This window comes from Argopecten irradians, chromosome 3, assembly GCF_041381155.1.
Source record: "Argopecten irradians isolate NY chromosome 3, Ai_NY, whole genome shotgun sequence".
Taxonomy (NCBI): Eukaryota; Metazoa; Mollusca; class Bivalvia; order Pectinida; family Pectinidae; genus Argopecten; species Argopecten irradians.
Window position 1 is genome coordinate 55,701,234 of NC_091136.1, and position 24,379 is coordinate 55,725,612.

At 34.3% G+C, this 24,379-nt stretch overlaps 3 protein-coding genes across 4 annotated transcripts in view; 1 reads left to right on the plus strand and 2 right to left on the minus strand.

Moving 5' to 3' along the window:
- Window positions 1-8,232, minus strand: part of LOC138319138 (apoptosis-resistant E3 ubiquitin protein ligase 1-like) — a 54,189-nt gene extending 45,957 nt beyond the window's left edge. Inside the window, exons 1-3 of the mRNA XM_069262078.1 lie at window positions 7,373-8,232; window positions 5,620-5,794; window positions 5,244-5,476 (exon numbers count right to left, since the gene is read on the minus strand). Of these exons, the coding sequence (XP_069118179.1) occupies window positions 5,244-5,476; window positions 5,620-5,794; window positions 7,373-7,670 (706 nt within the window). The 5' untranslated portion in view covers window positions 7,671-8,232. The remainder of the gene's footprint in view (window positions 1-5,243; window positions 5,477-5,619; window positions 5,795-7,372) is intronic.
- Window positions 8,233-8,316: 84 nt separating this feature from the next.
- LOC138319141 (tubulin-specific chaperone E-like) lies at window positions 8,317-21,798 on the plus strand. Of its 2 annotated transcripts, none has more exons than XM_069262082.1 (14): window positions 8,317-8,470; window positions 9,948-10,087; window positions 12,330-12,414; window positions 13,263-13,463; window positions 13,903-14,094; window positions 14,330-14,432; window positions 15,041-15,213; window positions 16,645-16,774; window positions 17,574-17,723; window positions 18,340-18,493; window positions 18,847-18,912; window positions 19,187-19,246; window positions 19,714-19,805; window positions 20,079-21,798. In XM_069262082.1, the coding sequence occupies exons 2-14, from the start codon at window positions 9,979-9,981 to the stop codon at window positions 20,169-20,171; spliced, it is 1,608 nt and encodes a 535-aa protein (XP_069118183.1). In that variant the 5' UTR covers window positions 8,317-8,470; window positions 9,948-9,978; the 3' UTR covers window positions 20,172-21,798. The 2 variants fall into 2 exon arrangements, with proteins under 2 accessions (XP_069118183.1, XP_069118184.1); XM_069262083.1 differs by having other exon boundaries at window positions 9,951-10,087.
- A 10-nt stretch (window positions 21,799-21,808) lies between these two features.
- LOC138319140 (steryl-sulfatase-like) lies at window positions 21,809-24,176 on the minus strand. Its single transcript, XM_069262081.1, has 2 exons — window positions 23,848-24,176; window positions 21,809-23,436 (listed from the first exon to the last, which is right to left on the minus strand). The coding sequence occupies exons 1-2, from the start codon at window positions 24,122-24,124 to the stop codon at window positions 21,947-21,949; spliced, it is 1,767 nt and encodes a 588-aa protein (XP_069118182.1). The 5' UTR covers window positions 24,125-24,176; the 3' UTR covers window positions 21,809-21,946.
- Between the last annotated feature and the right edge of the window lie 203 nt (window positions 24,177-24,379).

A 24,379-nucleotide genomic window follows, 5' to 3' on the forward strand; every position in this document is an offset into this window, starting at 1 on the left:
ACTCTGTATAAAGAGTAGATTACAATAAAACAAGACCAAAACATCTGTTATTAAGAATTTGATTAATAAATATAGGATCGTACATGAGTGTTCATTTCCTATGAGATTTTATGAATCGCGTCTAAGAAGTTTTTATTTTTGCAAGCCTTGTATTTGGAAAAATCCAGCATTTTGTCCTGCCGTCCTCGTAATCCTGACGTCATTTCATTGTTTCTATCTGAAGTCACAATAAATTTCTAGCCAATGAAAATCACCCCAGATCATATTACACTAGTGACATACGCAAAAATATTAAACGAGCGAAATCACTGGATATCAGGCGGATTATGTGATAAATGATGATGTATCACCAATGGATGGAATGGTGATGCACCCACAACAGGGGATAAAACAATTACCGTATTTTTGCGCATATAGTGCGCACTTTTTTTCATAAATTATCAAGTCAAAAGTTGGGGTGCGCACTACGCAGGTACAAGGCATAGCCAGGTCCTGGGTCATGATCACCGACCGGCAGGTCCCAACTAGTAAGTGCAGTAACATTTTGTACATGTTGTCGTGATAGGGTTATGATTAAATACTTGGATCTTTAAGTCAATGATCAATGCATATATTCAATATAAAAGGAAAACATCACTTGAAATTTCTTACTTAAATTCCTTGAAAGTCGATTTTGAGAGCATGTGTGTTCATGACTGGACACATGTTACGATCATGAATCTTCAGTAAGGTATCTCCAAATCTAAATGGCTAAATGAATATAGTCTGGAGCTTGAAACGATGTATATGTGTGAAATTGATTCGTCACATTAAACAGATTACCTTATAAATATGTTTCTCCAGCATGTGAAAAACGTTTGAACGTTTGAATTTTTTTTCCAAAACGAAACTCAAAAACGTACCAGCGCACTATACGCGGGTGCACACTATACGTGCAAAAATACAGTACCCAATATCTGGCAGTCCATGGGTATAACTCATTTATTGTAATAAGCATAAATCATTATTAACATGTAAATTATCTATTACACATATTTATTTTCACAATAAAGTATGAGTACTTAATTTACCCATACTAAACATTGTAAACATGACCATAGCTCCATCTGTTTATATCCCTCTCTGTAACTATAAACTCTGTTCTACCACATAAAACCAGCTTCTATTTACAACATTTTGTTTAACAAAAGAACAGAACGCTATTTCTGAGAAACAAAGTACCTATAAACACCAAGAGAATTCTGTTGAATTCCATTAATACAGAAGTACACTTACCATCAAGGATTTAATGTCAGGGTCACATGATCTCATCCTTATATACCACATACATCTGTCCTTATATAAATCCGACTACATCCCTACCAATATGTACCACACACAGATGTCCAGATCCTCACACATGTTAACTCTCAACATCTCTGTCACCCTCAGCTCACGATGACAATGCTGCCTAATGTCTTTGTGTACTTATTCCAACACAAAGAGTTCTGGCTCATGATGTAGGAGAACTGAAGACATCTTGTATTGATTTTCTGACACCCACTTATCACTGGTGTGTTTCACAGACACTGGTGATCAACAATTTCATCTCCCTAATCACCACAATTAGATACAAAATATCTAGAGTCAGGATATAGTGCCCTGTCACGCACAGGGCTAGCCCTCTATCATAGAATCCCAGCAGACCCTGTCACCATATAAAATGATGCTTATACACCATATAACTAATCCATCGTACTAATCAGCCGGCCATTCCAAACACATTCGATGAATGGAAGCTATTACATGTCCGTTCTCTGGACAGTCCCTCTGTAAATATATTGATCAGCCTATGAAGGAAATTACTTATAGCAATAGAGACCATCATTCTCCGATACCACACAGTGGTAACACATGAAATTAATATTTAAATGGGACCAATTACATAATGCCCCTACTATTGTTATTACATTCATCTACACTGGTGATATATCTATATGTCATGCTACTGCTGGATTCTTCTAGCAATTTTACACCTGCCTAAATGACCTTGGCTGTCAATGACCTAATGAGCTGTCAAACTGAAACAAACAATTTTACATATTTTTTTTTCTTTCTTTTCTTTTTTGCATTACTAGCTACTTCAAAGTCCTACCATCCAAGCCATCTATTAATCCTATAATATTAGCACCCTATCCTAAACTTTCCCTAATCCCAAAACATCAGTGACCTTGACCTAATCCCGTTTACAAATTGACACTCCTCTCTAGAACCACACTAACTTCCAACAACTCCTCACAACCCCTGACACACCATCCAACCACAAAACCTATCTCAACTCCTCATGTCCACCTCTACAAGCCAGCCTAACTCAAAAACACCCTCTATCCTAACCCTAATCCTCCCTACACTCTATCATGACCTTTTCTATAAATCACCATAATTGTGCACCCAACCCTCTAACTGAAACCTTCCTAACATCCCTCAGGAACTTCTTTACAAACCATCCTAGCCTCCATACTCTTTGGTACACTTCCCTGAAGCAGAATCACCTATCATCATTCTATATGTCCTTATCCAAACTTAGATATTGAAGATGTTTTGAATAACTTTCATCACTAATATAAGGTTACATGTGACTCTGAACAGATGATCCATAAGAATAATACAATACCTGACCACATGTGATGTTATTTACCTATACAGGTATGACAGTCAGGTGTCAGCATTACTCCATATAGACATAATACACCTTAATGAATCTCAAAGTTAACACCACCACATGTGTGTTTCGTCTGATCTCAGGGGGACGTAAAGAACAGGTAACACACATCGGTAACAATAGGTCATTGTTATGTAACAGGGGTCATCATTGATTCAGTAAAGAACCAATGTATCACTCATTATGTCTTGTTACTATTATCCACTTTGCTGAAACCTGTAATGATTAGATATCTATAACACTACTTAGTCATTATTACCCTCACAAACATAAAAAGTCAGTGTAAGTCATTTCTCGGGTAATTGTTAAAAAGTATCTAATACACACTGGGAAACATTACATGGCTGGACAGGTGTCTCTGTATACCTACTGAAGGCTGCATCCATTCAACCTTGATGCATAACTATTCAAATACAGGTAGCTCATACAATAATAAATGTTCATAATTCATATCATAACAAATTAATCTTCAAATTGCAAGTGCTCATCATAAAGATAAAATCAAACTCTGGTCATCCGATGAAGCAAGTAATACTTGATACTTGAATTGAATCCAATCTGGACAAATGATTCACATCAATATCAGAAAAATCATCAAATTATAGTTTAAATCAAATGCCGTCTGGCATCTCTATACAGGAAGAAAGAGTGGTAGTGGAAGTCAAGTGATTAGGTATGCGTAGCCAGCCATAAATTCTCTATCTCTGGGTTCTGAGTGTTAAACCCACATGGGATAGTTACCCGGTATTGGCCATATGATTTATAAATGTTTATAATATACCAGTAGATTGGTGGTTTTTCTGCAGAAATCCAGCTATTAATTGGACTTAAATAAACTGGATTATTAGTAAAACCCTATTACTAAAATCTTTTATCAGACCACATAGGCTACATGTACATATGTATTATTCAGACTATAGTTAATTATCAGACCACAGAGATTATCATTCAGACTAGTCTATAATCAGATCACACAGGCTTTAATCAAGAACAGACTCTTATCAGACAAAAAGTTTTACAAAAACATAAACTTTGATAAGAAATTTGACAAATTTAGGTTAACAAATTCAATTTCCATGTCCTGTTTTTATAGCTTTTTACTGACAAAATATATTAAGTGTTGGTATCGGCCGTGATGTCGGGGCTCATCAGTAGCTACTGTGATAGGTGAGCGACCCGATACAGCAATTAGACAATAGAAGTATGTAATCTCACCTATGATTGGTTGGGATATTGCTCCATGACCCTTGCTACCATTTGAAGAACAATCTTTCACGAGAGAGTAAATTCAGAAAATACAACAATGCCACATCTTTTTAATAGGTATTATCAAACAAATTACCTCTATATAAGCCTCAGTCACAACAGCCTTTTCCATAGTTAATAAATTTACACATATCCACATTTCTCCAACAGATTAGGAAGAAATGAATCTTTGATTTCTGTGAAAATAGTTGCTTAATTGATTCAGTAAAGACGTATGTTAGCCAGGCGTTAACTTGGATTTTTCTGTAATCTGTGTCTCATGATCATGAGTCCAAATACATATTCCTCTACATTAAATCTGGAGACTGATATTTATATAACACCTGGCTGCAACAACATATGGCTCTGATTGATGGAAAGAGGATTTCTGACCGATGGTCTTCGTCAGAGTTACGATTCTATCCCACAGACCGAAGTGTTGCAAAACATCCAGCAGTGAAAAAGATACAATTCACATGTGTCATGTAAATTTGCAATTAAATTCAACAATATCCCACATTTTTAAAACTGATTATCCTTTTATCCACCTTCATGTCTAAATCACGTTTGTAAGCACATTTTGACTCGCATCTCCGACACAGTTCATTTGGTCGCCATATGCATGCTGCTTCTCATTACCTTAAAATTACCATATTTGGAATAACCCACACAAAATTTTTTTACTACGAAAGATGATTTCATAGATTTTTTAACTCGAGTTTGAAAATTTATTTTGGGTAAACCCATATGATACTGGTATTTATTAAGTTTCACAATGTTTATACTGAGTTTGCTTATTTTATTTTTAACTTCAAATCTTTTCACCTGTTATTATTGATTATTTCATTTTTTCATGGTTTCTGGTAAATCAAACATGGCGGTGTATTTAAACAGAATTATGTGTGTGTTGTATTTGCATTTGATTTAGCCACTTATAAGTGATGAAACAGTATAATCAGCAGATTTGTTATTTGAAAAAAAAATATAATCATGCAGGCTATCCCTTCTCAATGCTCAGTGTCAGCATCAATAGCCTCCAGTTAGAAAATTCCTCAGATTATCTTTTTCATTTAGTAAAATTCTGAGATGCTTCCATTTGAAATAACAAAAAAAATTCTATTACATCTGCCTTCAGCCACACTTCTAGACCTGTACGTAAATGTCAATTAGTCCTACTGAAGTTATCTCCCTTTATCATTCACAAATCTGTCCAACATTTCTAAGGGAGACAATTCTGCCTATATGTATCTGTTAAATGTATTTTGAGATTTATGATAGACTTTATGTAAAGACTTACCTATTTTGATGATCTTCATTATTACTGGTGTGATTGACGAGTCAAAGTCCTTTCCCACTTGACTATAGAGGTAGAGCTCCTCTCGGTTAGCACTGTAATCCCTGGCGTGTGTAACACAGTGCTTCAGGTTTTGTAAGTCTGTCAGTGTGCCATCCGCCTCAGTAACTAACTGTATCACATCATCAGACAGCTGTGACAAGGCCACTAATGACACAACTCCTCTGGCCTTCAACCTGTCGGAATGGTATGGATATCTACATATAGCTAATTCCTAGTCACCTTCAAACATTTACCTTATTAGCATGCTTTTCCCTGGACTTAATTGTCAGAATGATGTGACCAATAATGTAAAATAAATGTAATTTACAAATCTCACCTGTCAAAAATTGGGGAAGAAACTTTGTTTTTCCTCAGGAGTAACAGGAAATAAGTTTCTTCTTTCAACGCATTGAATGCACTTAGAAGTTCTAATTGCTGGTCTGGATGAAGTGAAGAAAATCCTTGTGTCGTCTCCAGATCCAGTGCTAGTACATCTTTACTTGTTTGTACACCTGCAATAAAAAGCATCATATTGTTTGCAGGAATCAACAATTTTAAATGTCTAGCAGATTAGTATACAAGGTCAAAGCGTACTCAAAACAAAAACCGTAATCGACCCAAAAAGCACCCAGGGTGCTAAAAAATCTAAGCAACTCAGATGGCGCTTATTAGAAACAAATTTGAACTTGCCTTTCATAAAATTATTCAACAAAGTAAGCTATAAATCAATTTGTTTTCATATTATAAGTTAAAGCTGCAATATTGTAGCTCAAAAGACTTTAAGACGGAAAATGGTGTCGTCTCTAGTGCTACAATTGGTGTCTATTACTTCTAATAGAGCAAAGTAATGGTTATGCAAACCATTATTAAAACATTTGCATGCATTTTATCTTACTTGTTTTATATTGCTTACTAGCTGGCAATAAAACTGAACCGTATAAAATATCAAATTCTCAGCAAGACATTATTGTTATAGTTTTCATATGAAGGCCTTTCTGAAGAGAATTTATACGGCAAGTCTACAAATTATGAATTTTGTGTCTTGTAAGCGGTACAGTAGATATTAAGAATGGTAGCTAAGTAATGTTTGTTTTGGACAAATGCTTGTATACGCATAAAATAATTGGAAACCTAACAAGAGCTGTTGGAGAACAGCAAAGCTCGCCTATTCAGAATAAGTTGATGTTTAAGTATTTACTATTTAAACATGGAAATATGACAAATTAACAGACTCAAAAAACCCCTAAAGGGCCCCAAATTGGTTATATTATCACGTTCAGCATCCATACACATTAGGAAAATAAAATCATAAACATTTATGATGACTTATGCTTAAACAATTGACAAAATGGTAACTTGCTCAAAAACTTTAACATGGAAATATGACAAATTAACAGACTCAAAAACCCCCTAAAGGGCCCCAAATTGGTTGTATTATCACGTTCAGCATCCATACACATTAGGAAAATAAAATCATAAACATTTATGATGACTTATTAAGCTTAAACAATTGACAAAATAGAAACTTGCTCAAAAACTTTAACATGGAAATATGACAAATTAACAGACTCAAAAAAAACCTAAAGGGCCTCAAATTGGTAGTATTATCACGTTAAGCATCCATACACATTAGGAAAATAAAATCATAAACATTTATGATGACTTAAGCTTAAACAATTGACAAAACAGAAACTTGCTCAAAAACTTTAACGTGAAATGGGACGCCAACGCTGACGCTGACGCCAACGCCGGGGTGACAACATTAGCTCCCCCTATTCTTAGAATAGGCGAGCTAAAAAATTAGTATAGAAAATTGTGGCAATGATTTTTGGAGGCACTGCTCCACTAGGACACAAAAGGACCATTCTGAATGTGATTGATATATGAGTTGGAAATCCTCCAGCTTATAAGTTAGATCAATTATCCCTCTCTATGTAAATAAATATGTTAAGGAATAAAGGATACAAATAATTTGCAACACATGAACATGTTTTCTTATTTCAATAAAAAAGGCTGAAACAAACTGCATGAATAACTTATTTTCATATGTATAAAATAGTGTGTACAAATATGTATAAAGTAGTATATACCTTGCTCTGTAAAAATTTTATTGTATTGCTGTAAGCCATTCTTGTCAATCCAGTTATGAACATCTACATCCGGGAATGATACAGGTGGTGGTACCGTTTGTAAGCATATGTGTAGTATGATTGCAATAATAAACACTCCTAGTGCAATGAGAGGTGCCTCAGCTGATATATGTCGCAGAGCCTTGTGTATTGCCACCATTACATCTTTAAACACCATTATAATTGCAAAAATGACATCAATAATTATCAAAAAGGGTACTCCTCTCCCAGTTCCTGGACGTCCCCTTTGGCGAATCATTTTGGACAGTATTTGATAATATATTAGTGAATATATTGGTTTTAGTTATAACTAATATAAGTATCAAACTTAAGGACTAGATTACATATTGTTCAAGATATTTTTGTAACTGTTCATACACTGTCCATTTTGCAGCAAGCCACGATAACTGTTACATGCATCATATACATGTACCAAACTGCAGTATAATGGCATATGTCAAAATCTTAACAATTAATTCGAAACACCAATTTCATTGACTTCATTAGCTTTTCACGAAATTGTTCGCGCCCTTCCTCCTGTGTATTTAATGAAGACTGAGGCAAAGCTTCCTCGTCGGAGTTCCATATTTTGCTGACGATGATCATGATGTTGACATGCAATAGGACCTTGGAAGCGCTTGAGAAATAACAACATGTTAAGAACATAGACAACAACTTGTGCTGCAAATTGAAATGTGTTGATGATGACGGTATGGCTAATTATCAAAGCACAGCACTAGTGATCATTAAACACATGTCCAAAAGTGAAACATTTCACATCTTGTTTTGGAAATGACATCAGCTACATTGTATCACAGTTTCTGTTTTCCGCTTTAAGATCTCTATCACACAAACGCTTTGCTTACACAAAATTCACTTGAAATTCAAACGTTCCTATGATTCATGAATATTGCAAAATACTTCAAGACACTCGCCGGTTGTTCTGTAGGCTAGGACCTAGTTGTCTAATCCTTCTGATTTTGAGTGTTAGTGACAATCACGAAGAAACTATGTTATAGTATAGGTTACTATATGGAAACATACTAATTTCATCACCAGGTAACGTATATGCTTGTAACGGTATCATAGCAAATAAGGCCAACAAAACTTTATGATTCTTCAGACTGTTAGACGCAATATGTCATCATGCACAAGGAAAAGTAAAAGCAGCCACATACACTAAACTTGTAAGACCATCTCTCGAATATGCAGCATCCTGCTGAGATCCATACACATCAGATCAAATCCTAGCACTCGAAAACATCCAGAGAAGGGCTGCAAGGTATGTTTACAACCAATATAGAAATAGGGAACCAGGTTGTGTCACCAACATAATGACGTCTTTAAACTGCGAACCCCTGCTACAGGAAGAGCCAAAGCCAGAATTACCATGCTACACAAAATCATAAGTAAGCATGTGGATATTGACCCATCGCAACATATAACATCAGGCGACAGGAGAACACAGATTATATCAGATACCTTCTAACAAAAACCTCTACAAATTTTCATTCTTCCCTCGTACCATCATCGTGTGAAACTCACTACCAACATCTCTAGCTCAGGAGCCTGTCCTGGACAAGTTCCAGACAACCCTGGCTAGACACAATCTCCTATAATAATACACACAGCCTGTTTTTATCTATATATGTAGGAGGAGTGACCTCGTCTACCCAGGTTCTATTTGGGGTTCCGTGAAGCAATTACAACGAACAACAGAAATACATTAGAATGTTATTTATTATATACAAACATGTAGAAAGACTCATAATATATATACATGACACAAAGCCCCACTCAAACCGCGTATGTTAAAATACAACATTGCACGTGCACAATACACCATTCAAAGGTCAGCTAATACATAGCTACTCCCGACAACAAACACACACTCTACACATAGAGACAAGAATTGAGAGAGGAGTGAGTCTGCTCAGACAGGAAAGCTTATACAGACTGATGAAATAAAAGGAGACACGTTCTTTTATAGTGTCCCGGTCCAATAAAAGGATAGTTTAGAAACAACGAATAGAAACAAAGGATAGAACTGAAAGTGAAAGTAGAATATATATAGATATGTGGCCCTTCCGGTAGCCACGTGCACAAACACGACAATTCATTACATAACAATAAGCATTCACTGGTAATTAAAGTATTTAACATTCTATAATTTCACTCGCTTATATATACACTCATACTTCACCATGGCCATGGTCAACATACAAAAATATCGAAACTTCCAAACTATAAAAAAAAAAACCAAAAAAACAAAACATATATAATGTATTGATGCCACCTCCCAGGGACAAAACCACTCAAACCTTTGAGTCTGTCCCTTAAATTGGAAGAAGAAGAAGAACGTTGTCGTCAATATAAATATGTACCATTGGTAGGATAATGATTCAATTCAAAGACACTTGGAAAAATATGTTGAAAACTCATATCAAATTGTTATTTCAGAGTTCATGTCAGGTTTGTTGGATTTTTTATTTCCTCTAGTATGATGTAGAATAATATTATTCATATCTCCATCCAGCAGGTATTGACCTCATCCTGAAGAGAACCTGATGGAGGTCCCTCGTAATGATGGAGTTCCTCTCCAGTTAGGAGATAGAATTATCTATGATGGTCACTTTGCAACTGTCCGCTACATTGGGGAAGTCACTAATACTAAAGGTGAGAGTTCTAACTGTCCGTTAATTTTGGCAAGTCACTAATACTAAAGGTGAGAGTTCTAACTGTCAGTTAATTTGGGCAAGTCACTAATACTAAAGGTGAGAGTTCTAACTGTCCGTTATTTTGGGCAAGTCACTAATACTAAAGGTGAGAGTTCTAACTGTCCGTTAATTTGGGCAAGTCACTAATACTAAAGGTGAGAGTTCTAACTGTCCGTTATTTTGGGCAAGTCACTAATACTAAAGGTGAGAGTTCTAACTGTCCGTTAATTTGGGCAAGTCACTAATACTAAAGGTGAGAGTTCTAACTGTCAGTTAATTTGGGCAAGTCACTAATACTAAAGGTGAGAGTTCTAACTGTCAGTTAATTTGGGCAAGTCACTAATACCAAAGGTGAGAGTTCTAACTGTCCGTTAATTTGGGCAAGTCACTAATACTAAAGGTGAGAGTTCTAACTGTCAGTTAATTTGGGCAAGTCACTAATACTAAAGGTGAGAGTTCTAACTGTCAGTTAATTTGGGCAAGTCACTAATACTAAAGGTGAGAGTTCTAACTGTCTGTTAATTTGGGCAAGTCACTAAAACTAAAGGTGAGAGTTCTAACTGTCCATTAATTTGGGGAAGTTACTAGTACCGGTAATACCAAAGGTAAGAGTATACAGCGAAAACGTGTTGAGGATTGCTGCTGCTGCTGGTGATAAAGATGTATGATAATGATGACATTTTTGATGCTGTGAAACAGCATTCTTAGGTACGCTGGGCCAGCCTGTGCACATCTAAACAATAAAACCACTCCGCGATGAAAATTAAATGTTGTTTTGTTCATTTTACATATTACTCAATAGTATGAATAAATCGAACCTTAGTATTCAAAACTACAAACATTAAATTTGTACATACATATACTCTATAGACGGTATGAATTAAGTGTTCAGTTTGAATATGACTCTATGATTTATGTATCCCTACGCATCATGTATGGTCCCAAAAATCACGAACAACGCCTTCTTCGATGTCTTCCTCCGCGGCAGACTTTCGGTCGATTTTGGATTGTGTATGTCTATTTCAATTTTACGTAATTCATGCTACTGATCGATTAATGTAATGAAATGTTAGGAAGATAATTGCAAAAGAAAGTTCTTATAACGGTTATAGAGTTTTTTAATGTGGTTGCATTGACGAACTATATCTGGTGATATCAATGCGCATTAAAAGTTTATCAACAACTGCGTTATATTGAAAGGAAAAAAGTACAAGATATATCAACATAAACTTACAAAATATAATGATAATATAGATCTTTATATGTACTAGCAACTAAAGGTGACAAATGAACTTATATTGTCGTGTAATATACACCTTACGAAGACTTGCTAAAGTCCGATGCATTGCATCTAGTTTTCTTGAGGTTATCGTTCTTATAAATTAAAAAGAAATTTGAGTGTTATAAATTAAGTAACCAAATAATGTACCTTTTATTTGACTTAAATATCTGGCCATAATTTATTATTATTCAAAATTCGGCAAAGCAAAAATCATGATAATATACATGTTCTTCGCGATAATATGTCGCCAACCAGTTTCTGCGTCTTTCGAAGACTTGCTTAAGTCCGATGCATTACATGAAGTTTTTTTGATGTTACCGACTAGCGATCTTGTGAATTTAAAATAAATCTGAGTGTTATACGTAACGAAATAATGTACCTTTTATTTGGCAAAAGTATCTGGCCGTGATTTATTAGTCAAAAGTCGTCAAAGCAACCCATGTTATTTTTTTAGAAAGGGAACCAAAACATACCCGGAAATGGTAATACATGTATTTCTGATGTTATATTTTTTCCGAAAATATTCTTAAATGTTTGAAGAGATATTGATGAAATTGATTATTTTAGTAATTAATAAAGAATCATAAAAAAAATGATACTCAGATTCTGACCGGTTTTATTGGTGTTGAAATCGTTATTTCAGAAATAATTCAAAATTTTAAATATAAAATTTACTTCAGGAAAATGAGTTATTCAACTTATTGTTCTTGAATCAACTTTAAATATCATAAAATAAATATGATGTACCATAAATATATTTTGTTTAACTACCTAATTTTACACTATACACTTAGTATACTAAATTCAATATTTAAATGCAAAACCAATTTCTTTATTCCTTTGTTTGAGTTATTCATTCACAACATCTATGAGTGACCTTGGCACTTTGATTTATTTATTTATTTTGTGTTTTATGCAGATTCCTGGATTGGAGTAGAATGGGATGATCCTTCAAGAGGGAAGCACAATGGAACACATGAAGGGAAACAATATTTCAGCATTGTGTAAGTATCAAACAAATCAAAGGAAACAATATTTCAATATTAGTATTGATTAAGTAAATAATTAATATAAAAGGAAACAATAGATCTCTATATAGTAATTAATTGTATATATAAAATATGTGAAGGGAAATAATACCTCAGTACTAAGGAAATGGAACACATGGGACCAATACATCAGGAAGTATATCAAACATGGAAGGAAACCATGCTTCATTGTTATTTCAAATATCAATTTTAGAAGGAAACAATATTGTAGCATTGTTATTGATGAATACCTAAATTTTGTGTAGGTACAACTGGAGTGACAGATAATTATAATCATAAAGGGAAGCTTTCAGAATAGGGAATAGCAGAGAAATAATTCTTATCATTGTGTAGTACTGTCAGGGAAATGTTACTTTTGTATATGTGTAGCATATTCCAAATGTAAATTTTATCATTATTGAGGAAGTTTAATAAAAACATTTTGGAAGTAATACAGAACTTTATCACTATGTAGTTCAACCTTCTGAAGTAAAATAAGTCTATTGAATTAGCATGGCTTTAATTTACATGATTATACATTATATGACACAGGTCTATTGATATGTTCCTGAATACTATGGATTTACCATTTAGTGAATGACAAAAAGAGTGGGCAGTACATGGGGAGTGATATAACTAAATCTTATATGATTTAGATAGATTTTGGATTATACTACAGTAATCAAAATTTATATCAAAGGTCATTGAGGTACCATGATGATTTTTGAAAATAAATCTATTGAACATTTTGAAAAAAGAAGGATTTGGTGTGTATTACTGAATCCAGAAAGCGATAATTCGTAATGGTTACAATTCTTTTTAAGGCATCCCACTGGAGGATCTTTTGTTCGTCCAAAGAAAGTAAATATGGGTGTGAGTTTCTATGATGCCTTTAGGGATCGCTACGGAGATGAGCAAGGAGAAGAAGCAGGAGTTATAACAGATGAACTTTTTGTTCTTGATAACAAGAAGAAAAAAACTGTAGTGGAAATGGTTGGCGCCAAGTCTGTTAACAAAAAACAGAGGTAAAACATCTTTCCTACCATAATAATAATTCTGTTCTTTCACACTGCCATCAACAAAGCTTGATTTGATTTATTTCATTTTTGTAGAAACTTATACTGATCTCTAGTGGCAGAAAGGTTAAAAAATGTGTTGACATTTTATCACTAGCCCTGTGCCTCTAAACCCCTAGTTACCTAAAAACTGAAATGTTAGGGTAGTGTCAAGGTATTATATACTATATTGGTTGTAGTTCATTAATGTAGCTGTTCAGTAAACCATAGTGATGCCAGAAACCATGCTGGTCAATTAATATATCAATATTTTATGGTATCCAAAGTACCAATACAAGTTTGTAAGTATTCCATATATTTGCTGCCCAATGTATATGTGTTCCCTCAGTACACTAGTGTTGTCTTGAAGCCGGCTGTCCATTATATGTGTGTTTTATATCTTTTGCAGCCAGCTGTCCAGCCTGGTAGAGGTTGTGGTGCGTGATATGTATGTGTATGGTGTCGGACCTCATGCCTCTGAGTTACGGACACATGGCTGTAGTATAGAAGAGCTGGATGTATCTCGTAATCTGTTACCTTCCTGGTGTAAAGTAGCAGCTATCACTGAGTGTCTGCCAGAACTGAGGAGTCTCAATGTCAGGTAATACACCTCCACTGCAAAACTACAATCGAAATAATGGAAGGAACAAATCTATGTTATTTATCACAAAACTTATATTTACTTATGTTCAGTGAGGTTTCATAAATTTTCTTCAAGAAATTTGGTCTTAATTTCCATATGATGAACTGATTTTTTAGCAATACTTCAATTTTTATGTAAAATTGTACTTACTACTAGTCAAGTATTGAATTCATATGCACATTTCATTTTTCAGTAAAAATAAATTAATCCTTCCACCTAATCCAGAGGAATTACAGTCAGCATTCTCCAGTGTAAAAGTGTTGTATCTGAACAGGATATCGTACAGCTGGCAACAGGTACATGTATACACATCTACTGACTCTCTGTTAACTCAGGAGTTCAAGTGTAGATTCTATTGACTTATGGAACTCAAAAGTACAAGCTTTGAATAAAGAATATTTCTTAGGAGTGTACACAATAATAAATTTGATGCCGATAATTGTTTCCTTTTGGAACATAACATAACCTAGACACAATATTTGGCATACTCTTCCACTATGGGGGCCGCGGTGGCCGAGTGGTTAAGATGTCTCAACATATTACCACAAGCCCTCCACCTCTGGGTTGCAAATTTGAATCCCATATGGGGCGGTTGCCAGGTAATGACGCCTGGTCGGTGGTTTTTTCTACGGGTACTCCGGCTTTTCTCCACCAACAATCCTGGCACGTCCTTACATGCCCCTGGCTGTTAATAGGACGTTAAACTAATTAAAAAAACTAAACTAATCTATTAACATGGATGGTATGAATTGTACTAGAAAAATAAGTGTGACTCATTTAGCCTCGATTTCTCTGCATAAACCAGTCTATGAAAAGAGTTAGGGCATGTTGGCATATATAACAGCTTGATGATTTTATGATACTAGCATATGTGGTTAATTTCATGTTTTTCTTCCATTTTCAGATACTGGATTCCAGTGTAATGTTTCGTCTTCTAGAACAATTACACATCTGTTTTAATGACATAACACAATTGTCTGATCCTCAAGGTCGCCTACAGAACCTTAGTCTTATCAACTTAGAGTCAAATAGTGTACAATCCTGGTCACAGGTCCTACATCTCAGTCGTTTACCAAAGTAAGTCAACTGGAAAAATAATAGCCAAAGTTACTCAACAGCAAAAGTAATATCCAGAGTATGTCAACTGGAAAAATATTAGCCATAGTAAGTCAACTGGAAAAATATTAGCCATAGTAAGTCAACTGGAAAAGTAATAGTCAAAGTAAGTCAACTGGAAAAGTAATATCCAGAGTAAGTAAACTGGAAAAGTGATATCCAGAGTAAGTCAACTGGAAAAAATAATAGCCAAAGTTAATCAACTGGAAAAGTGATATCCAGAGTAAGTCAACTGGAAAAATAATAAATAGCAAAAGTTAGTCAACTAGAAAATTTATTTCCAGAGTATGTCAACTGGAAAAACAATAGCCATAGTAAGTCAACTGGAAAAGTTATATCCAGAGTAAGTCAACTGGAAAAAATTATAACCAAAGTAAGTCAACTGGAGAAAAATAATAGCCAAGTAGTCAACTAGGCAAAAGTAATATTTAGAGTAAGTCAACTGGAAAAGTTATATCCATAGTATAAATCAACTAGGAAAAATAATAGCCAAAGTTGGAAAAGTAAAAGTATAAAACAAAGTAAGTCAACTAGAAAAATAATAGCCAAAGTTAGTCAACTGTGAAAAGTAATAGCCAGAGTAAGTCAACTGGAAAAGAAATAGCCATAGTATGTCAACTGGAAAAAATAATAACCATTGTAGTAAGTCCATTGAAAAGATAGTATCCAATATCCAATTTCATGAAATATTAGCTGGAAAAATAAAAGCCAAAGTAAGTCAACTGGAAAAATAATAGCAAAAGTAAGAGAACTGAAAAAGTTATATCCAGAGTAAGTCAAATGGAAAAATGATAGCCAAAGAAAGGCAACTGGAAAAGTAATAGCCAGAGTATTTCCACTGGAAAAATGATAGCCAATGTTAGTCCACTGGAAAAGTAATATCCAGAGTAAGTCAACTGGAAAAATAATAGCTAAAGTAAGGCAACTGGAAAAGTTATATCCAGAGTATGTCAACTTGAAAAGTAATAGCCAAAGTTAGTCAACTGGAAAAGTAATAGCCAACGGCAGCCAATTAACTTGAAAACTAATAGCCAAAGTTAGTCAACTGGAAAAGTGATAGCCAACGACAGCCAATTAAAACAAAATCAAAATATCAAGGTCACAAACAAAATCTGCTGTTTTGAATGTCATATAGAAAACTATTGACACAAGGTTTCTGTTCATGAAATGTTTTTTTTTCTTTTAAATGATAATAATGATATTTCTAAACTCTGCAAGTTGATCCATTGAATTGACACCTTACACACTTATCCTCCTGAAACATACAAGTGGATTGATAATAATAAAGATTGCTGCATCTTTTTGAACAGAGCCCAGTGCTGACTGAAACTATCACAATAAGATTATTCTATTTTTATTACATAGAGACTTGAATTGATTTCTTTGTTACAGGTTAGAAAGTCTAATTGTGAGTGACAACAACATTGAGATTATAACCTTCCAAGATGTAAATTTTGGTGAAATAAGTCAACACTTCAAAGCTCTAAAGTATCTATGTGTCAACAACAACAAAATATCGGAAGTAAGTCACTATTGTGTGGTTTTCTGCCATTTCTAATATCAATCATGGTCTTCTACTTTATGGGAACTTTAAACTCTTAATTTAGAGGCTTCTATATTTCTTATGCTTTTGTTATTTGATAATTTTGGACATGGTTAAAACTTTGTTTACAAGGCCTACTATTATTACATAATTACTAAAGTCATTTTACTCTATGGCCACCATCGCAGTTCTCCTGTCTATTTTCAGAAATGAAAAAGTTTAGGAGCAATTGAAAGGCAAAACAAATTTCAATTTATGCTTTCATATCAATATTTGAACAATTAAATTTGCTACTTCAATTGGTATATTAATGCAATATGATTAAAATACAGATCCTTTTAACTGCTCTGATCAGTAAAGGATATGACAATAAGGGGTCATGTTCAGATGAACTTTATACCATCTGTACGTCAGAGTAAATGCTTTTTTTACACTTTGATACTTCAATTGTAAGTGCTATTTTGTCCAAGTATACATGTGTACACATTTCGCGGTGTTGTGCTCTTTGGGTGAAATGACTATGTATACAAAAATAATTCTGACAACTTTTTCAATTATTTTCGTCCCCAGTCAAGACTATGGCAGCAGAAATTTGATAGGCCACTTCCAAAGGTCATCTCAATGTGACCCCTAATGGGATGTTGTCAGATCCTCTTATCAAACATAGTGGTAATAAGGTTCTGTATTTTTAATCAGATTGTGGACAATGATGTGATAGATTGTTCTGATGAAATGGGCTTCAACTTTTATGATTTAATTCTAAGTTTCTTTTTAATAGTGGTCTAGTATAAATGAACTCAACAAGTTAAAAAGTTTAAAAGAGCTCAAGATGATCCAAAACCCACTGTTAGGTACAGCTATACCGGAGACAGTTCGCCAACTGATCGTAGCTAAGATAGCTGGTCTGGAGCACTGTAACAGGACTCAGGTAAGGCAAAATTATAGCCATGATGCATTCCATTACCTTGGTTTTCTGGCTCTTTATAAACATATAGTAGTGGGTATATAAGGGAAGGTACTAGAAAAATCTTGATAAAATGCCTTTCTGAAATTGATTGATGTAGTTAAGCATGGCTGCTTAAGGACAATTTGTGGACAGTTATAAATCAACATGTGATTCGAAGACCTGTACTTGTAGAACTTTTAAATACCTCATAAAATTTCTGGAAATGATTAGATGAAACATCTTCAAACATTATTTGTTGAAATATAATTCAAAAGAAAAGTACCCAATAGCTCTTTGTAGGTATGGATTATATGGTGTCATTTCTAAATTCAATCTATATAATGTATGCATTGTAAAAGGTCTCCAAATATGATTGAAATGTTGAATTGAGGTTAATCATGCATGCCTTCCATCCTCTAGCACTAAACTTGTCTCAGTTTGCAATGGAAATTTACAATTGCCGCATATGTTAATTCAGAACAATTTTCAACCTTTAGAAAACTTATAGCAAAAAATACTATCAATTACTCTTTGCAATTAACTGCCAGAAATGTACATACCTGTACATGTAACTGATAGTGAATCTTACATGTATCAGGTGACCAAGAAGGAGAGGAGAGGAGCAGAGATAGACTACCTCAAAAGGTTTGGCCAGCTCTGGATTAAAGCTGGAGGATCTCAGGATGAAAATAAAAACAATCCAAGCTCAGAGTTTACTTCTGAACACCCACGCTACCAGGAGTTTGTAAAAGGTAGATTGAAATTTAAACACTTACCAGAGTGTCTCTGATGAAGCTAAAGCAATTATCTCACTAAACCATATTCTAATATACGCTGATCTCAACAATGTTAATAAATTGATGTTCATTATTTATGGAGTATATAACATTGTTTTTTAATTTAAATTGTGATCTCAATAGTAGCTAACTAGTTCTATGTTGTTTATCTTTCATTACATCAACTATGACTGTATTCTGTAATATGATAATTTGCCTATCCTGTGTGAGATTTTTGAACACAGACAAACTTCAAATGAGTAAAACAGCATCAGATATTTGTTGAAGGGCAAACTATGTAGACATGTTAAGAGTGTTTTATGTTACAGTGTACGGACCTCCTGAAAACTCTGAGATGAAGCAGAAGGAAAAATCCTTAAAAGACAATTTAATCAGTATCCTTTCATTATATCGTAGATTATACGGGTATGTGTGGACAGAACATTGCCTGACAGATGAAGTTCTTCTGATCTCTGATAATGCAACCAAAACAAATAGTGTTCATTATTTGACAAAGCATTCCACTTTATAATTTATCTCTGACAATAAAGATACATTTGTGATGGTAATCCTATCACAACAATTTATTCCTAAGCCAATATCTGTAGTAGACCTCCATATCGTTGACCTAGATTAGCTATACCCTACATAACCCTTAACCTGACCTAGCTGTTACTATAACCAGTCCCTATGATCCAGACAAAGGTTCAAAGCAGAAGAAAATCCCAGGTAAGATCTATCAGCACTGTTACAAACAAATTACACAGTTATGTACCTACAGAACATCATAACTGTAAACTCTGTTCACCTGCAGAAAAAAAATGTTCTAAGGATCAATTCTGTGCTTGGTAACAGAATGCAGTCAAACCTGCATTAGCAACCACCTCTGTATAAAGACCATCAGCTTAATATGACCACTTTTTCAGGGTTCCAAATGGTCAATGTAAACACAATGTGTCCCATATACACTTGGCTATAAAAACATTTTGCTTGGTCCCTTGGGTGTGTGGGCAGGTTTGACTGCAAACACATTTATCATAGGTAATTTGATAAAGTCTACATATGGATAAGTTGATTGGCAATCTGATACAAAATTCATTTCAAAGAAAATAAATCAAAGTACATACAACATTCCTATGGTATACACTATACAGGTGGTGATTTGGATGATAATAAAGATTTGATCATTATAACAGGAACCATGACAGTCCAGAAACTGAAGGCCTTAATCCAGAAAATCTTCAAGTGGCATGACAGAGAGCTACAACTTTCCTATGAAACAAAAAAGGTACCTAGTCTTCATGTTTTGTTTGTTTGTCTTCATTTTTTTTTTTATTTCGTTTTCATTTTTCTTTTTCATTTTGCAGACCTGAAAGTCATATACCGTATATGATTGCAAAACATACATGTACACCGGATCAGTTTGATTAAGTAAATGTTTACATTGTAGACAGTATTTCTAGTAAACTGTGATTATTCAGAACATGATTTTCTTTCAATGATGTTTTACATCAATATATTTTTATTTTTTTCTCCATTTTTTTTTCCCATTTTTTTTTAGATGAAAAATGTTGAAATAGAATTTGACAATGATCTACGTGCAGTATCCTTTTACTCCATTGAGCCTGGTGATACAATTCTTGTGCGATGGTGATGTTCCCGTCTCTATAGTGATGGAGTATTTATCAGACCCACTGAGGAACTGTATGTTGTGATACCATACAAGAATTCAAGTGATCCGTCAATACATCACAGAATGGTGTTCGTAAACATTGCAGGCATAAGACACCATACCAATGTAGATGTGTGCGCAACTGGATACACACTCTAAGTGTGTTCGCTGGTGGAACTATCAAATTCTTTTGCTGGAGACACCATGCAAGTGTGTTGCTATTTGCTCAAGAAGTGTATGTAGTTAGAGCTTATGAAAGTCTGTTTACTTGAGACACAGTTATCCTGATGGCATCATACAAGTGTGTTGGCAATCAAGGGGCCATAATCGAGGTTTACTTACTGGAGACACTTAAAATCTATTTTCTTGGGACACTTATCAAAGTTTAACCAATAAAGAAATTGACACTGTCAGTGTGTATAAGTAAGAGACCAGTTCAAGACTATGCTATTCCCTGTAGACAAAATACAGTGTTTTAGTCACTGCTTGAGTTGATTGCTTGCATTAGAGACATATCAAACTTTTGCTATGCTATGGAGATATCATATTGTGAGAGTGTCTGCAAATATTGAAGGAGGAATCATAGAAATTTAATTCACTGGTGTTGAATTTGCTGTAGACATAATACATTCCTTGAGATGCAATACAATTGTGATACAAAGAATAAGGTGTTGAGATATTTACTTTATATTGAATATCTTTAGAATCCATCATTGGGTGTTATTAATCATTTAAGGTTTAGATTGGATTGCTAATTTATCAGTATATAGCAACTGGTGCTGTGTGCAGGTATTTTTATCTACATTATTTATCATGAATCTTTATGCTGTATTGCACAACTGCTAAGTTTATTGTCATATTCTTATTGTTATCCAATCAACTTGTGTATCTGTCTACTTAACTGTTGTAATTATCAGCGAATGCATAGATAATAATAATAGATGCAAATTGCAGGGATGATGATTTGTGATGGGAATTCTGTAGATGTACCATTATACAAGTCATGTAGCTTATTCTGTTTAATAGGAACTTATTTGGTCTGTGTCAATTGAATAGTGCTATTGTATGTCAGATCCATCTAGAACTCTAATTATCGCTCATAATATCTGATAGCTTTTCAGTAATTAAACATGACAGTGCACGTTACATAATTGTAATTGTTAGTGAGAGTGAATGTTCAATGTTTATATTTGCATTATTGATCATAAATCATTTGCATCACAAATCATTATTGATTTTGGTTGTCACTAGTAATCTCAAATTAGGAGTTTCACCATTCTCAATTGTTCTTTATGAAAATCTGTGTATTTTAACATAATATGGTGTATGTTCAATTAAGTGAGTGTGCTTTACTTGTAAATCAAAGGAATTTCAAAGTAAAACATATCTCTGTCTTCATACATTAGTTCCAAAGATCTGCGAAACCTGCTTGTGGTACTGTTCATACCATTTAGGCCATAGTACTGTTAAAATATGACAGTTACTTAACACTGTGTGAATTTTAAGAATATATTTATAGCACTACATTATATATGAGTATTACAAGTCATCAAAACAAAGGTGTGCTTGTAATAGAGGTTCTAATTAAAACAACAAAACGATTAAAATATATGTATCGTTTGTTTTATTTCATTCTTGACTTAAAAAAAATCCATTATAATTAGATAAAACATAAAAAACCATTATATTTATATTAAAAAAGAGAGATATTGTAGAAGATATCATAACAATGGATGAGATTCAATTTTCAACACAATTTAATCACCATTTAAGGAATTAAAATTTTCTTTATGGTCAAGTTCTTTATAACAAAACAATAAATGTTTTCTAGCACATGGAACATTCCAGGGTAGTGGTATTTCATCGAATTGTGATGTTTGAGAGATTTCCGGACCATTAAACATTAAGTTTGAATGTGCCATATCTAGTTGTATGTTGTATAGAATTCCAGCATGCTCCTTGGCCGACAAAGGCACTGTTTCACCAGGATCATTTGTAATGTTGTAGACAAGTGGTGCTCCATGTGACTTGCATCCTTTATCCTTTGTACATTCAGTGAAATGAAATTTGATATCTCCTGCAGTAACAGCCCAGTCTGAACCAGATTTTGATAGGTCGCATATGTGGAACAAATTACTGTGAATAGTATCAGTTTTCTGTTTAGGGTTTTTGAACAATGAAACAAGGCTTTCACCATCGAATTTAGTAAATTGATATTTCTTTTTTATTTCTGAAATATCAATGACCGTTGGGAATATATCAAGAACAGAAGCAACAACATCTGTTTCCGTGCCAGGAGGAATATGGCCTGGCCATCTTATCATAGCCGGGACACGAATTCCTCCCTCATAGGATGACCCTTTTTCACCCTTTAATGTAACTTTCTTTTGACCACTATGGAGAATGTTTTGACCAGTCATACTGCTATGAATTTTATTTCCTGTAAATATGTCTATCAACTGTGGTCCATTATCTGACAAAAACATTACGACAGTCTCATTTGATATACCTTCATTTTCCAGAGTTTGTAATATTTTCCCAACACTCCAGTCTATTTCCAACAGCGCATCATAATATGGACTTATACCAGACTTGTTCTTGAACTGATCTGAGGAGAAAGCTGGGTATTTTGGTTGTGAATAAGACACCATTAGAAAGAAAGTCTTTGATCTTCGATACTTGAGATAGTTAACAGCCTCCAATGTAACACGTTGTGTCATTTTATCATCTTGATAAGGCTGTTCAATGATGACATTATCCCTGTACAATACACAACTATTTGGTGACAAGGGACCCATCCAACAGTACATCCTCAACACACCCAAACATAGGCCTCCTACCACAATCAACAGAAATAAGGATACTTCTCTTTTGATTCCAAACAGCCTTGGTAGTAAACATGCTAATGTTATTGAAGCAATTGCAATTTGGTTTTGACGTAACAAATGAAGAAAGAAATCCCAGTCTGTGAATCTGAACGTTTGATTTGAACTGCATCCTGAACTATGCGACATTGGTGTCCCATAAAATGATACAAACCCTGTACTTCCTGGTAGATGTTGTCCTTGGCCTCCTGCTCCGAGGTCCCACCTCCCCATAAACATGGCGTGGTGTTTCATTGAAGAAGATGTATAGAGAGATGCAATGTTCGGATCTTGGCCTGAAAGCCCACCAGACTGAGCAAGGCTCCAGAAAGATGACCATCCTAGATTACCTTTGCCAAGCCCCTTTCTTACAGGGTACATACCTGAAAAAGTAATCAATTATTGAATCAAAATACAAATAGTTTTTTCTTTTAATAAGATATTCGATAGTTTGCTTTAGAATATATAGTAGATTATGTAACTCAAACCAAATAACTGCAACGGAAGGAAACCGCCAAACAATCTACCAACCAATAAAATAACATCTGATATTTTCATTACAATTCCTGGTTAATACATAGGTATTTAGCACGCTGATAAGTCAAAGACCCACTATAGACTAATATATAGAGAAAGGTAAGGAACTCCTCCGTGACGCAAAATTGGGTAATTTAGTTCAAAGTGTTGTAAAAAAATATCCAGACTTTCTCTATATATTAGTCTATATATATAGTGTGTCTTTGACTTATCAGCGTGCTAAATACATATGGTTAATATAATCAATAATCATTTACCAGTTATGATTGCCGCCATTGTGCCTGTATCTGATGACATTGAGTACATTCTGTTAAATTTCAATCCTTGCGCTGCTAATGTGTCGATGCTCCTCGTTTTGACGACTTGGCTTCCATAACAACTCAGATCTCCAATACCCAGGTCATCTGCTATCAGAATTACTACATTTGGTTTAGGATTTCCTGGTGATGCATTTGTATAATAAAGATGTATCAACGTTCCCAGTAGTTTAATTGGGAAACTACATTGATCATTGAGGTACATTTTGATTTTCATATCCGTGTTAGATTGAAACAAGTACGCACTTGTTGCAAGTCGAAACTGAAAGTAGAAACCGGAAGTTTACAATGAATGTGATACACAGTGCGTTATTTTTTCATGCGCAGAAAAAAAATTGAATCGCCGATATTTTCGATAAATTTCAGACGAAAATTTAAATGTTGTTTTATCTTTTACTATTTTTGCCGAGTGTTTTAGTCAACACATTCTTATGCGTGGATATTTGAGTTATTTTTTGAAAATATTCGAGGT

Excerpts from the sequence above, each read along its gene's own strand:
- LOC138319141 (XM_069262082.1), top strand. The coding sequence starts at position 9,979 with ATGGAGGTCCCTCGTAATGATGGAGTTCCTCTCCAGTTAGGAGATAGA. Across the intron at positions 10,088-12,329 it reads GGAAGTCACTAATACTAAAG|ATTCCTGGATTGGAGTAGAA; the intron begins GTGAGAGTTCTA and ends TGTTTTATGCAG. Across the intron at positions 17,724-18,339 it reads AGCACTGTAACAGGACTCAG|GTGACCAAGAAGGAGAGGAG; the intron begins GTAAGGCAAAAT and ends TACATGTATCAG.
- LOC138319140 (XM_069262081.1), bottom strand. The coding sequence starts at position 24,124 with ATGAAAATCAAAATGTACCTCAATGATCAATGTAGTTTCCCAATTAAA. Across the intron at positions 23,437-23,847 it reads AATGGCGGCAATCATAACTG|GTATGTACCCTGTAAGAAAG; the intron begins GTAAATGATTAT and ends TTACTTTTTCAG.